Genomic DNA, 16,063 nt, shown 5'->3' with positions numbered 1-16,063 from the left:
GCATCTGCGGACATAAGTGAAGAGTCACTGTTTTTAGCAAAGTTAACTGTAAGTCCCTGACTGCCTCAGAAGAAAACATTTGCTATTAGACTTTCATGAATAACAGGTACAGGGCCCGGGAGTCCCTCTGTGATGATCCCTAAGTTTTGTTTTCTCATCTAGTTTACTGGAAACAGTGTGGGCAGAGGCATCCTGGCTTCAGTGAAGGTTCGGGGTTTTGGTCTAGAACTGTGAGGAAGGAAAGGATACTTACCGTATCTTTCATGAATCTTGGGTCTTGAGTTAAAGCCCAGGAGAACTCCTGAGCTTTGTCCTGGAGTTCTCTGAGCCCTGTCTCAGTATCACAAACCTGACTGCCGAGCGTACACAGTGTCCTGAGCCCTCGTTTTCTCTCAAGCCTGACACCTCCAGCCCTGGAGGCAGGCGGGTTTCAGGTGGGTTGACACAAGCATGTGCTGTCCTCAATGCCCACCGGGATGGACTTGCACTGTTCTCATAGTCATTAAACCTAAGGACACCACCAAGCAATCCTGTGTCTTTGGGAGGACCTGATATCTGGCCCTGTCATGGACAATAGTAGGGCTCTTTCTTGATGTGGTATCAGGGCTCTGGGAGCCTCCTGAGCTGTAGGAAGCTTATGGGGAGCAGGTGCCCTGAATCCCAGCATCCTTACCCAGCATACATGCAGGGTGGAGACCCCAGCACTCCTGGGCTCTGCTCCTCCCTATCATTTCTTCCTGGGCAAGTGCTATTTGGGCACCACCCCTCAGCTCTAACCTCCCTCAGAGTCTGGGGAGCTGGAGACTTTGCCACTCCTCGGTCCATTTTCCCTTAAATCCATTGGATTTCCTATGTGAATTGATCATCACTGGGATTCGACTTTTCATTCCCCAGGTCACACAAATACATCATTCATTTAATAAATATTTACTGGGCACATACTGTACATCCAGCATTATTGTATGTGTTGGGAATATTAACATACAGCCCACATACACATACAAACCACACATACATGCAAAGCCAGCACCTGTACACACATACCACATGTGCACTTGCACCTCATATGTGCACAGACCACACATATCCATACACATGTGATAGGGATCCAGCCCATGGTGCAGACTCAGCATCTCAATGTGGTGGAAACTTAGAGGGGTCAGGTAATGAAATTATATTTTCTGAGACACTACCTGGGCTGGAATGTAAGGGAAGGTTAGGAATGGGTAATACCAAGAGAAGCAGCAGTCAAGGGTGCCTCTGGCTCTAGGAACATAGGCAGGCATCTGAGAAGCAGGTGAAGAGCAGAGTCAGGCCTTAGGACTAGAAGACAGCCCAGCAGGGCCTATGACACCTACCATGTGGTGTTAATTCTTGGAGATGATTAACAACAAAGTGTCTCCTTCACTGCTTATGCCAGAAGTAGGGTTGTTTCTAGGCTTCTGGGTGGCTGCTTTGGGTGCAGCTAGCTGGAAGCTCAGCCTTGGAGGAAGAGGGGTGCCCTGGGTCACAAGGGCCCACCTGGCGTGCACACTTCTGAGATGGGCCCTGGGTGGGGTTACCTGCAGGACCTGTAGACCTGTAGACCTGTCCTTGTGGTCCTGAGGGTCAGTCACAGTTGAACAGATCAGAGGTCACATCTTTTTCTGCAAAGGATCAGATGTCATGCATAAAGACTTTGTGGGCCATAAGAGAAGCTTAGGGTTTTATATTGGCACTCCTTTAACAAGAGAGAAGACACACTTCCATGATTGGTTGTATCATTAAAACCAAAACATGTGGTTCTGACATTGTCATAACATAGTCAGGGACCCCTGTACAGATGGGGAACAGGCAAATTCCTGGACCCTTACCTGCCACTCATTAAAAGCATTTGTTTTCTTCTGGGATAATCAAGGCCTTGAAAGCCATTTTTGCTATGAACAGTGACTCTTCACTTAGGCCTGCAGATGCCCCATGGGTAACTAAAAGCAGAACAAACGGTGACCATTTTGTATCCTTGGTTACCTTAAAACTTTGAGTCAAATCCCTTCTGACTGTGCATATGGATATCTTAATCATTTAGGGAGTATCTGTCTAGGGGTTGGTGATACAAGGTGAATTAGCCCTAAATCTATATAATCTCAGCCCTTTCAAGATTGGGAACACTAGGATAGGGGATTTCCAAGGACCTTCACCTGTGCCCTGAAGTCTCTAGCCATTGTCCTGAACTGGTATTCACCTGGACTCCAGGAAAAGTTGAGTCCACCTGATCAAAACTCCCACATACAGAGACAGTGCATGCCTGGAAAGGAGACCACCTCTCAGCCATGAGGATTCCAGAGCTGTGACGCTGGGATACCTGCCCGCCGGCTAACCCTTGAAAGCTGGCTTCACCTTTGCACCCCCGGATCACAGTGCCACCTGAGCTGACGTCCTCTCCTATCTTCCCTCCAACTTATCAGTTAAAGCTATTTTTCCCCGAAGATTTGTGCTTTAGTTTCAATTTCCTTTATGACTGAAAGCAGGGACCCACACTAGCTGGCAACGGTACTGCTCAAGTGCTGCCTGTACCTGTCTGCTGGCCGGGCAGACACAGAGCCCACCTCACTAACTAGAGGTTCAGCTCTGCTCTCGTTGAGTAGAGCATGAAGTCATCACTGCCCTTCTCTGGAGTGATTCTCCTGCAGACACAGAAAATTATACTTTTCTGTTGATCTGGGCGGGGAGCAAGGGTGGCTATAGCACCTGGTGGCCTGGGTGGAGGCTGGCCAGCCCTGTTGGGCTGGTTTTCAGTTGCTGCCTCTCCCTCCCAGAGTGCAGGCCACATAACTCTAGGGTAAACAAGATCCCTTAAAATCAGCTTCTTCAGCACGGGGCTCTGGGGGCGTTGTAGGGACAGACCGTGGGCAAAGCTCTCAGACTTCAACAAAATCCCCTCTCGACCTCTTCCCCCACCCCAAGTCAGGTCCTGACTCAGCAGGGCCCAAACTTGCCCGCCCTGGTGCTGACCACCTGCAGGGGGCCTACCAGGCTGACCCACTAGAGCTGCACTCTCCTGTGGGGACTTAGCCCTTCTTCCAAGCCTGTCCTGCCTGAAGCAGGCACACAGTTTCTCCTGTATTTTGCCAGAGTTAACAATTCTAATGTTATGCTCCCCTCCTAGCCTGCCCAGGGTTTGCACCTCCCATGTGGCTCCAAATCAGCACCACTCTGGGTGGACAGAGAAGGGGAGAAAGCAGGGTCCTAGAGGGAGGTGTAAGATGTAAGCCTGCAATTTCGAGTGCATGGTGATAGGAGAACTTGGCATGGCAAAGATTGTACATCCTGTTATCCCTCCAACATTCAGTGGAAAAACAAAATCACAGTTTTCGCTTTTTTAGAAGAGCTTGCAAATAGTGTATTGTGAGTGTATTGTGAGTAATGTGTAACCAAAGGTAAAATTAACATATAGGATAATCATATTTGATTTGTTTTTCCACTTCCAAACTGATGAGAATGCAGATAAAAAGAAAACCTAGTCAAATCTAGGCCTAAGGTAAAAAATGAAAGTTACAAATACTTCCCCTTCTTTGTTCTTGGGCAAATAACATGGAGAAATATTTCTTTAAACTTTAATATTCCTTTGTGTAGGGTATAGTTTGCCGTATGACAAGCTCTTGAGTTTCCCTGATTCTTGCAGTGCAGGCCCCGTATCCTTCTGATGGGTGTTTCCTGACATGGTGGTCCAGGATCTTGTCCTTTCCCCTATGGCCCAGCCCTCAAAGCCCTTTTTACCCAGCAAATGGTGGGAAAAGGCAGGGAGGGGATGCCCCATATCTCCACTATCTTGGTGTAGCAGTGACTCAGCATACCCCTGGGCAGCTGCCTCCTGGGGCAGCCCCATACTGTGACACTCTAGTGGGAGGCAGACGTGCGGATGGGCACTAGATATGTGTGTGTCCTCACCTCAAATACCCATGAAAAGGCAACAAACAGGAAAAGCTAGTCATACTACACAGGACAGTCGGTATATTTACCTTATAAACAGATGAGTTAATGTTAGGCAGTTTTCTAGTTTTATTCTCATTTGTCCAGCTCAGGCCTGTCTTCCATTTAGCAATCAAACCAGAAAAGAAGCCAGGTTCCATCTGAGTTCTCAAAATCAATCAGTTGTACAAATACAGTAAGAAATTGTTAAGTGGGAAACTGGAAATGTCCCTTACTATTTTTTTTTTTTCTTGATCGCTGGTCTAATTCTAAATGAACAGTGTTCCATCATAAGCTTACTACTTGAAATCATTGATATGGGGAAAATATAACTCCCAACCTGCTAGATGTCACATATGCTGTGTCCCCAGAAATAAAAGAATGAATTCTAAGAAACAACAGAAGTTAAGCGTAGGAAATATTTATTAGAGATATGTCCTGAGAGACATGAGGGAATCTGAAAGTAGGTGGCCCCTGAGGTCACTTCTCTAAGAATGTTTAATGGAGCAGAATCACAAGGTGGGTACAACATGGGTCAAACTATAATCAGCCAATAAGGTTGCAAGAATAGCCACTTAGCTAATATTGATCCAGTCGGGAAACAGGTCACATAGCAAGGGCACGTGCAAAGAACAAAGGGATTTTGGGGAAGGGATGGGTCCAGATGTTCTGGTCTTCCACCTGGGTAACTGATGTCTATATGGATGTTACTGGATCAGGTGATACCAATTATAGCATAATTCCAAGTTACTGCTTATCCCTTAGGGAGGCATGTAGGTCTGGTCATTACCTCTTTATTTTGAGGCCTGGCTTTTGACAGATGCACCTCCAGCCAGAATTCTGATGTCTTTTTCTGCTGACTTCCTTGACAGCCCCATCTCTCTCTGACTATATATTAATTTCTGTCTAACTTAGCTGCCTATAATATCATGACTAAAATCTACCTCCATAAAAGGTATTTTAAAGGCCCAGATTTTCCTTATTCAAATGATTTTTAAGTTCCTCTGAATCTAGCTAGGTATGATGGTGCATGCCTAGCACCCAAGAGGCCAAGGCAGGAGGATTATGAGTTTAAGACCAGCCTGAGGTACATAGAATGACCCTGTCTCAAAATGCAAAATAAGCAAAGATCTTCTGGATTCATACTATATAATGAAAGCATTAAGGAGAACATTCTAGAAGACATTAGGCAGTTGGCATCATCTGAATGGTTTTCTTAAGATTCCTTCCTGCTATAAAAATTACATGCTCCTGAGAATTTTCCTGTTTGTCTCCACTCTTCATTTTTACCATTGCAGATAAAAGCCGCAGAAACAAAAGAATATCAGGCTTTCAGTATCTCAAGGCCACCATCAAAACAAGACCCTTGATTTTAAACAAGCAGGTGACTGTATCTGAGGCTGGCTCCCTCCTGTGGCTGCAGGGAGACACTTTCTGCCGTGGCTGTGCGTGGACTGTCTTCTCTGTGCCTTCCCTTCTGTCTCCTCTAGGGATGCTAATATTTGGATCAGGACCCAGTTGGATAATTGAGACTGTAACTGAATCATGTTGGCAGAGACCCCTTTTCCAAGTAGATCACATTCACAGGGTTTGGGCGGACTTCCTCCTGGAGGCCACATTGCCTCCCACTGTGCTGTCTCAGAGCACAGCTATGAACCCCAAAACAAAGGGCCTGAAAGGCCCTCCACACAAGTGGAGAGCAGCTTTGAAGGTGTGGAGCTAGCCTGTGAGTCACACACTGCCTCTCACATGCCCATCTAGAAGAGGACAGCAGAACCTAGACACTCAACATGGTAATAGTCACAGCTTCTAGCAACCAGCAGACTGCACAAGAAATGAGCAGAAACAGGAAAACATATCCGTGACTAGAAATGTGAGGCAAGACAGACCCAGAAATGAATCCTCAGCCATAGTCCTCATCAGGTCTTGCATCACAGCCACTGGACCTTAGTAATTCTTCTGATCTAATTGCTTGTCTGATGAGTGGCCCACCTTTCCCAGCATGCCACAGAGCATAGTGTCAAGGAGGGCTGCATGCATGGTGTCAAGGAGAACACTTCGAGAAATGGGCAGCTTGTGTTCCTGTAGTAACCACTCAATCCCTGGGTATCTCATAATTTCCCCTATACAAGTCTGTCTGCAGCCAGCTCAAACATTTCCAGTGAGAATAGCCAAATGTATTAAATTTATACTATCTGTTCTAGACAGTTTACTGGTGTTCAGATGAATTCATTACCAGGAGAAGAAATATCACAGAGAGGTTGGACCAGTTTGGTTTATGATCCTTATAAGATTCCATGATTTTATGATTTCTGATATTTTGAGAGTTTCAGGTTTCCTAACCTGAATAGTTTTGATGTTGTAGGAAAATACAGATGAAATAGCCAATAATTGAGGACTTTCAATTACTTTCCTTTGTCTGGGGGAATACAATTTATTACTACTTGTGTCTGAGAAAAATGATACAGCAATAGCTTCCTAATTTCTTTTTTTTAAAATTAGATTTTATTTATTTTTTCTTTTTTTGGTGCCGGCAATTGAACTCAGGACCTTGAGCTTGCCAGGCAGGCGCTTGTGCCACTGAATTATATCCCAGCCCCTTAAAATTAGATTTTATCGGTACATTTTGGATATACATAATGATCACATTCATCATAGAAAATCTGTACCTATACCTGATATAACTTGTTTTTCCCCTGATTCCTCTACCATCCCTTCAACCCCTCCTCCTCCCCATTTACAAAGTTTGTTTCCCTGTTTTCCTTTTCTCATTTTTTTTTTACTTTCCCCTTCTTTCCTTTCCCACTCCCCTCTCTCTTATTCCCCTCTCCATTTGAACATTTTCCTCCTATCCTAACTTCTATTTAGATTTTTTCATTAAAATGTCTTTTGAAAAAAATCTTTCAGTGAATAACCCTATACCTTCGAATCTGAAGTCAGAAGCAAAGAAGGCTGCTAAAATATTACGAGAATTCACAGAAATAACCTCAAGAAATGGACCTGACAAGATCATCCCTGGTAGGTAAACACCTGCCTGCCGGTTTTTGTTTTCTAAGCTGCTTTCTGCATTCCTGAGGATTTCTTTGCAGGCAGCTGATGGGGGGATGGGGGTAGGAGTTAGGGGTAGGGAGAGGGTGCTGGCAGCAAGTACGTAGCCATAACCAGCCTTTCCTCTCAGGGCTTATCCAGGGCACCCTTCCCACCCAGAAGTCTCACCCTGGGACCACATGCAGACTACAGCTGAGGGCAGGAGCCTTCCCTGCCTCTGCTTCCTGCTGGTGCCTTTGGCCCTAGGCCCTGTTCCATTTCAGTTTGCCTCAGTTCTCCTATTCTTTCATCACTCTCTCAGTATATGTAAGCAAATCTTGCAAACTCTCCAACTTGTCTCGCAAATAAGTTTAATCCCCCAGAATACTCAGTAGTTATATTGGAAGCCTCGGGGTTTACTCTGAGATAACTCTCAGGATAAAGTTCTAACCTTGCTATCAAAGCTTGCCAATGAGTTATCTTACTTTTATTATTATTTTTACATGACTCTAGTATATCCACAGTCTGTAGAAACAAAATACACTGTTCTGTTTGTCCCATTCTATTTTTTTTCCTTGGCATTCTGTTTTTAAGAGTGGTATTTCCATTTACAAAATACAATAATTCTTGATTGCTGAAAACGTCAACTCCTAGAAAATGTAGCATTCCTATGTGTGATGTTAACAGTGTTCTTGAGCAGCTGTTGGTTGAAGACTCATCTGATGAATCTGATTTTTCTTTTGATGCTTGTTTTGAATACTGCTTCAGAAGATGACACAGGCAGGCCTTTGTCCCGTTCAGAATCTGATGAAACAGCCCTGTATCAGCTGACTGGGGTTGGGCTCTGAAATGGTCAGCTTGTGTTGTTTTCACGTCAAAGGGATGACTTTACTAGACACCTGGCAAAAAAGTTCATATCAGTGATGCCACTTGTCACCAGATGGAGGGTCCCATGGTGGGCTTTTTCTTAGGTCCTTGGAGTCCCAAACAAGATACACAGAAAAGACAGCGAAGGTATATGTTTATTGAAGGCAGAAAAGAATTTCACTCTACAGGTTAGTCCAGGCTTGTAAAAAGGCTCACAGTGCCCAAGGATAAAGGAAAGTCATCCTTTCTTGTACCCCAAATTCCTGGGTTATCTCTCATTCATGCAAATTAGTCATTAGGAAAGTCTTCCTGTCACTCATGTGGCTTCTGGCCGTGTATATACACTGTTCTACCAAAAATTTGGTTGGCTGCCTGCTATATGCAAATGAAGGATCAGAAACTGTCTTTTGATTGATTGTGAACACATATAAATGAAGGGTTGAAAAGAGCATCTTCTGACTGGCCCTGTGAAGAGTACCAGATTTGGATTCAAATGAAGGATTGAAAAGGACAAATTTCTGACTGGTCCATAGTAGCACTTTTCTGATTCGTTCTGTCTACAGGGACCATGGCCTCCCTGTACTGGGAGGTTTCTCACCCTGTTGCCTGTCTTCTACTGCCCCTCTGCAGTATTTTGAATTGTTTTTTATTGAAGAATTAGTTTCAAAAATCACCAGCAAAATGAATGCCCAGGCTCCTTGTTGGTGTCAAAGCTACCTGGTCCAAAAAAGGTTTTCATGAATGGAATGGAAAGACGTTGCTGATGGCAAATGGAAAATCATTTTTGCAATAATGTTACTGTAAAGTATTATGCAGAAACCTGAGCTGGAGATGTTCTGGTCAATGAAGCCTCTTTGGATACACCTTACCTCAGATAAATTAAGACTAGTAAAAGATTTGTGCTTCTCCTTTGGTGCCTGAATTTTGTCAATTCTTCCACATCCACTGGTCAATCAAAGACTCACATTTCATTGCAGAATATCAAACATGTGCTTGACTTTTTTTTTGTAAATAAGTTTTAAACTGTATACAGTCTGAATAGAAACACCACCATGCATGAATCAGTGATGCTGTTCATGGGCAGTTAGGTATGAAGCAACACAGCCTGACAAAACAAGCCAGTCTGGTCTTGAGCTATATGCACTTTGTAAAAGTCATTCTGGTTACCTGTGGTGTGCACTGTTCCCACAGGGCCGAGCATGAATTGGAAAGATTAAGCTGATGACCTGAAATCATTGCACATTCTTCTTCCCTTGGTCAATGACCTTTTTGGCCAAGGACATTGTGTCTTGTTTGGTAACTTTTAGATATCTTCTATGCTTTTCAGAGAATTATGTCCAGACAGGACTGATGCACTTGGAACAGCTCCTTTGAACATAAAATAGATGCCAAATGAGCTGGAAAAAATGGATTGTGAAGGAGACAACTGTAGCCAGGTTCTGTGATGAACCGATGGCCTGGCATCATGTGACAGGAGGGTGGTGGCAGTGTTGTCAGTAGTCCATTATGATGGACATGGACAGAACAGAGGAAAACAACGCCAAGAAGCTGTGTGTTGTGGGTTATAAGGAGAGTGTGGGAGCGATGGACTTTGATCAGAAGTTTGCTTCTTACCCATCGAGCACATATGGCTTAGGGTTGGTGAGAGACCGTCCTTTGCCACCTTCTAAACATCACAGTTGTGACTCCTACATCCTGCTCAAGGACAATCCTGAGCACACAATCGGCCACATAAACTTAAGACAACATTGATTGAGAGAGTGGTGGAGAAGCATCACAAGCCAGGGCAGCAGCACCTTCACAGGCATCTGTGCTCCGACAGACCCTTTGTCTTCACCTGTCCATTTCCCCAGGAGCATGTGCCAACATCAGGGGAGCAGAGCCCTGCTGGTCTCTGCAGTTTGCTGTTCTCAAGATAACGAGGGTGGCAGGAAGATCCAGTGAGAAACACAGTATCTCTGTGCCGAATGTGGTATTTTGCTTTTGTTGCTTCATACTTTAAAATTTACCTCACCAAAACAAAAATTATTAAAGACTGATCATTATTTACATTTCCAGCACATTAGAACTATGGACAAGTTCTGTTTAGAGACCACTCCAAGAACAGCTTAACATTTTCTTTTCACCTTACAAACCAATCAGATTTACTTTAGCCTCAAAGAACATGTCCCTGTAAAATTACATCAGTGCTGGCAGCAAGTTGTACTGTTTTTTCTTCTGAACAAGAATTGGGTTATTTTTGTGTTTTTTCTTCTACCTAGATATTCAGACTCTGTAGTGGTTTGAGAAGATGTTAATCAATAATTGCCTGCACACTGTGCATTATTAACCACTTGAGGGTTAAAATAAAGGCCTAGAACCAGATTCAGCCCACTGAACGGGACTGCAGGGATGTCTAACATGTTCCTCGTAGGTCTGTCCTCTGCCGGGCCCCAGTGTTCTGGCCCAGAGATGAGCCTTTGAGAACCACTACTTGTCACCGTGCCAGTGACTTCCATACAGCTCACAAGAACTAGATCCTTGTGCAGATAAGCTCAGGCAATATTGCAGAGCAATTTCCCTCTTAATTAACCTCAGTGACAACTCCGTTTTCCATTTTAAAAAATGAGCTTGGTTTTCCTAAACCAGACTTTCTGAAGTTATTTAACAGTGTCTTAAATGATTTTAAAACTTTTTTACCATAATGATCTCAATAATAATGCTGATGATGGTTACAGTGTCCAGCTGGTTCTGCCATCCTGAGAGCCAGCTCGCTGCTCACTGTGCAGACCTGGGGAGAGCCCTCTGTGTTTTGCCAAGGCTCAGCAGGCTCCATGTACCTTCCAGGGGCACTGCCTTCAAGTCTAAAGACAATTTAAGTAGGAGCTCTGAAGTTTCAGTAGTAGTACTGCACATGGGCTAGAAAGCAGCTGTGCATAGTGACCAGTGGGTAGATAGTGTCCCCTAACACTGGGAGATGTCCGAGTGGGGTCGGCATGCATGGATTCAACATACAGCTCTGTCAGCCTCCTGACAAGGGCTCTGCATTCTGTCGGGGAGGGAGTTGATTCGCTGTACCTTAATGAGAGCCAACCCCAGAGTGTGCAGGTGGGCTGGGAGGGGCTCTTCTTTCCTAGAGTCTTACTGGGATCCTGATGTTTATATTAAAACAAGGGTCCTATATTGTGTAACATAGGAGAAACCTACAGAACATTCCAAATAAGATATCCAGACCTTGATACCTCCATGGAGCAGGTTTTTCCTCCTTTCTGTTATGGGTTTTGAGATATAAGAGGAACTTAACTTAGAAAGGCAGTCTGCAATCTCTGCATTCCACTCTGTACATGGAAAGCTAATTCTCAAATGATTTAGGGATCATGTACTGGTATATTTTGGTGCCCCTGAAATTGGGTAATCTGTAAAACACAGTTAACATGTGGAACACATTCCTTCAAAAGCACACTGTTACATTAAATGTTTCTAAATAGTAGCAGTGAGAAACGGAGGAGCACTGAGGCTAGAACATGAGGTGTTGAGGCAGGCATACTGTCAACACGTTGCTGTAAAAATAAATCTATATGGCATGAAATACAGCTTCCAGTCTACTGCAATGTATCTGTAACCTCTTAAGGTACAAAAATAAATTATACTTACTAGATTGGCATCTTTGAAGGCCACCTTATTTCTGTATCTTACTTAAAAATGGCTTGATCAATGTTCTGTTTGTCAACTTCACCAGGCTCTTGGGTGTGTGATTCCTGAATCTGTCACTAGTTTAAATTTTGAAATGGCATGATTGTCTTACAAATTCCTTGTTTTCTGGAGGCATCTACAAAAACTTTTTGTGAGGTAGAGCACAATGTCTGACTTTACCTGCTTGACTGAACACCTGTTAAAGATGATAATAGATTAAATTCCTTGCAGTGATGGTTCTGGGATTTCCTGGTATTTTGTAAATGAACTCAGCACAGTATGGATGGTGTTTAGTGGCTGCATACATGAGCTCTGTGAAATGTCACTAAACCAGGGTTTTGGAAACTGAACTATATTTTCAGTGCACTAGTGGTAAATATAATAGCAGATCATTTTGTAAACTTAAAAATCTTTAAAGTGGCAGAATCATGTCATCTCTATGCTTGAATCCCAAGTCTCATATTAATAAAAGGTCAGCTTAGCCATATGGCTTTAAGATCAAAGTTCTGCCACCGGCTGCCTGTTGGTCATACTTTGTTTTCTGTCTATTTTTGTAGCCCACGTTATTGCGAAGGCAAAAGGCCTGGCCATCTTGTCTGTGATCAAAGCCGGCTTCCTGGTGACAGCCCGGGGAGGCAGTGGCATTGTCCTGGCGCGCCTTCCAGATGGAAGTAAGTTGGGGTCTTTCAGAACCCTAGCTGAGTTTGGTTCCTTTGCCAGCACAGATGCTTTCATCGGGGGTGTCACACAGGTTCTTGTCACACCAGCTATGCATGGGATGAGGCAGCCTGAGTGTCAGTATCTTGGTTACTTTTCTCTCGTTGGTGAGACAAAACACCTGGCACCCAAAATTAAGGAAGAAAAGGTTTACTTAGCTTATAGTCTGTGGAGGTTTCAGTCCATACTTGTCTAGCTCCAAGGCACAGTGGCACATGGCACAGGACAACCATTCATGGTGGCCGAAAATAGCAAAAGCAACAGAAGCACGAGGGAGGAGTGGTAGTAAGCAGCATCTTTCCCTTACATATGCAAACTATCCGCCTCAGGGCCGGTGTAGCATGCACACCCATAATCCCAGTATTGGGTCATGGATCAATCATAAACTCTAAAAGCCTGCCCCATGACTGCATGAGGCTTTGGGGGGACATCCAGACACAAATCATAACAGTCAGGAGGTGAGGAAAACAGGGAGCCTTTCCTTGGGTCACGGGCTGGGCTCTGGCACATCCGACTCCATCTTACCATTGTTCTGTGGTCTTCCTGGAGATTTCCTACACATGGCAGTGTGGGCACTTCACTCGAGAGTTGCCTCTTTCTTCAGTTTAGGGAACTTAATGTGAAAGGCAGGGCCCATATGCAAAGTTCTCTATTTCTATGGGAGATGGTGAATCTGAAACATTTGAAGGACCCCCCTACCCCAAGCCCTGGCAAAATGATGCTGGGAGCAGGGTAACTGAATATTACCTTCTGGGCTGAAGGCTATTACTTGATTTTTCAGATATTAAATCAAAATATATTTGCCAGGAATCTTAAGAACCAACATTTTCAGTATTATTTAAACATGTCTCAGGGTCATGACAGGTAAAGTTTTATACAATTTAACATGTGCTGTTCTTTCCTAGAAGGGAACACATTGCTCCCTTAATAGCTGTTTTTAGCCTATATAATCAAGAAAAGATAATTCTCTTCTGGAACATTGTCCAAATGTCCACAGGTAAATCCAGCCACACAGAGGCTCCTTCCAGAGGTCACCTGGCAGGAGAGTCCCAGAGCTGAATGAAGGTCTCCAGTCTGGGTCCTGGCCACCCACTAACAGGGTGACTAGATAAGAAGGCAGGGACCTGTCCATGCCAAGTCTCCCCTGGTCACCCCCAAGGGCCTTCCTCCTAGTTGCAGAATCTAAATTTCTCTCCCCAATCCTCCTGAGTTGAATAGCAACTGTACCCAGGATGGTGGTAATCTAAAAGCTGTCCAAATAAGGCAAGGCAGGTTCCCATCCTGGAAACAGTTCCTGGGAAGTGGACAGTTCCTAACTCCAGAAGGGAAGTGAGCTTGGGGCTCACCACGCAGTGATTTCTGTAGTCACAAGCCTTGAGCCCACAGATTAGTCCCGGGCCGGTGAGGGTGAGGCAGCACTGCAGTCAGAGGGCGCTAAGTGAGGGTAGAAGACTTTGTCAGTCATTCTCACCCTTCCCTGCCGAACGAAAAATATGTTTTTCTAGACTTGTTTAACATAACTGTTTCTATATCAGGAAAAATATGCACACAGTAATCCTAAAGTGCACCACTTTATGGCACATGGAATTACTGTACTTCGCTTCCAAGTGTAAAGAAATGCATCTTGTTAGGATTTTAATGATCTTGAATTTATAGCCCGTGTCCTCAGCTTCTGCTGGGCATAGGAGGGGAAAAACAGTTTTTGCCTCAGAAATTCACCATGGAAACTATTTAGTATGATGAAACCCCTAGGAGTGTTTATAACAAAGTCTTGAGTCCTTCTGGCTATGGTAGAACTGTAGCCAAAGGCTATAGCTGCTGCTACTTTATAAAAATATTAATAGTTGAAGGTATCAAACATTATGTGTGTTTAGTGGGTAAGAAGCAGCTGTTTTGACTCCAGCATGTGCTAGGGAAAGCTGAAAGGGCAGGAACTTCTGAGTCTGAAACTCATGCTGAATACCTAATGCCTCTGAGACAGCCTTAACTTTTAAATGATTTTATATCTCTTTGAAAAATATTTTAAAATATGTGAAGAAAATACCTCAGTCTCACGATTTATAAAGAATCATTTTCCCTCCCATATTCATGTGTCAAAGATGTCTCATATTTTTGCTTGTTGTCCTCAGAGTGGTCTGCACCCTCCGCCATTGGGATCGCTGGGCTCGGTGGGGGATTTGAAATAGGAATTGAGGTAAGTGGCTCTTTGCATACCTGCATAGTCACTGTGTCCCAGTGCGCCTGAAACCCCACACCTGGACATTGAGAGGTTTCCTAGTGTTCCTGCTTTGCTTCCAATACCTGCAGAAATGGTCCTCTGTACTTTCATCCTCTCTTTCTCTGTCTCTCCCCTCTCTCCTGTCTTCTTTTTTTTTAAAGGAAGTACCTGTCAGATATTAAGTTGTCCAGGCTGGCTTCAAACTCCCTATCCTCCTGCCTCAGCCTCCCAAATGCTGGGACTATAGGTAGGGCCCCTTACACACCGTGCAAGCACCCTGCCCCTGAGCTGTCCCCCAGATCCCTCTGCTTTCTCAGGGCAGCTAGCTAATGGTTCTGACTTTGCTTCCCTTTCTTTGGAAGGAGGGTTTCTTTCATCTGTTCATCTGCTTCCATCTTGAATACATCTATACAACCGATGCACCCCAGCACCTCACCGAGGATAACTGGCAGTCTGTGGGCTGCCAGTGGGCTGTTGGGAAAACCAGAGCTGGGGGCCCAGGTAGGGGGCTGCACACTTGTTGTCATGGTGGCAGAGTGCAACTCTGTGACATCTACCATTCAAATCCTTTCGAGCTCTTTGGGTGGAGATTAATTTCATGGCATTACTGTTCATAACTCCTCTCTTAGTGAGCTGCTGTGATCAAGTCAATTAGAAACTGCACCCCAGGTTCTCCCTGCTTAGCCAGGCCTGGCGATGTAGGTCACTCTTCCCTGCTCCTCATCTCTCACCTGTTGCTTTATCACTAAGCAAATCAAGTCTCCTAACATGTGCAAATCATTTCCTCTCACTTTCCCTCCTGAGCTACCCTTTTATGCACTTACTCTGCTGCCAGTTTAAATATTGCAGACCCGTTAAGAAGAGATACTTCTGCCAGCTCTTTTTCCATCATCCTTCGACTTTCTCCACTCACTGTTGCATAAATCTGTAGCTTATAAAGAGAACACTTCAACCTGGGCATGTGGGTGGACACCTGCCTATAGTCCCAGCATTTGGGAGGCTAAGGCAGGGGGCTAGGGAGTTTGAAGCCAGCCTGGCAACTTAATGAGATCTGACCCATCCCTTACCTCTTCCACCCGACCCCAGGAAAAGATGTATTTCAGTTGTACATATAAGGACTCATTTTGTATGATGTGAAATCAGTTAGGCCTTGGGAAGCATCAGGTGGCTGTGCTGAGAAGGCATGTTTTTAGCATGCCATGCCCATGTGCTCTGGGTCCTGCACTAGAATTCCCGTTCTGCCTTCCAGGTACCTCTTTCCACAACCCTCCATCTGTTTTTTGTTTGTTTGTTTGTGACAAGGTCTTGCTATGTAGTTCAGGCTGGCCTTGAACTCACTATGTAGCCTAGGTTGGTCTCAAATTCCTGACAGTCCTCCCACTTCAGCCTCCTGAGTGCTAGGATTACCACACTGAGTTTACACCTCTGCATTTGCCTGCATGTGAGGCCAAGGGCTCCCTGTCAAATAATACTTATTTAGAAAAATCTGGGAGCCGGGTGTGGTGGCACAGGCCTGTAATCCCACCACTCAAGAGGCTGAGGCAGGAGGATCATTGTGAGTTTGAGACCAGGCTGGGCTACAAAGTGAGCTCAAGGCCAGCCTGAACTGCATAG

The 16,063-nt window shown here is 44.6% G+C and overlaps 1 protein-coding gene across 3 annotated transcripts in view; it reads left to right on the top strand.

Annotated features, from left to right (window-relative positions):
- Sh3yl1 (SH3 and SYLF domain containing 1) overlaps window positions 1–16,063 on the top strand; it is a 32,262-nt gene that overhangs the window by 4,387 nt on the left and 11,812 nt on the right. For 2 of the 3 annotated variants that reach the window (XM_005404336.2, XM_005404334.2), the window contains exons 3-5: window positions 6,856–6,966; window positions 12,072–12,185; window positions 14,361–14,425. In XM_005404336.2, coding sequence (XP_005404393.1) covers window positions 6,856–6,966; window positions 12,072–12,185; window positions 14,361–14,425 — 290 coding nt within the window. The remainder of the gene's footprint in view (window positions 1–6,855; window positions 6,967–12,071; window positions 12,186–14,360; window positions 14,426–16,063) is intronic. The other variant, XM_013504378.1, reaches the window with a different exon arrangement.

The sequence above is a fragment of the Chinchilla lanigera genome, unplaced genomic scaffold (assembly GCF_000276665.1).
Source record: "Chinchilla lanigera isolate Chin_1 unplaced genomic scaffold, ChiLan1.0 scaffold00086, whole genome shotgun sequence".
Classification (NCBI taxonomy): domain Eukaryota; kingdom Metazoa; phylum Chordata; class Mammalia; order Rodentia; family Chinchillidae; genus Chinchilla; species Chinchilla lanigera.
The sequence above is the reverse complement of the archived record's forward strand: the minus strand, read 5'-3'. Positions and strand labels throughout refer to the sequence as shown.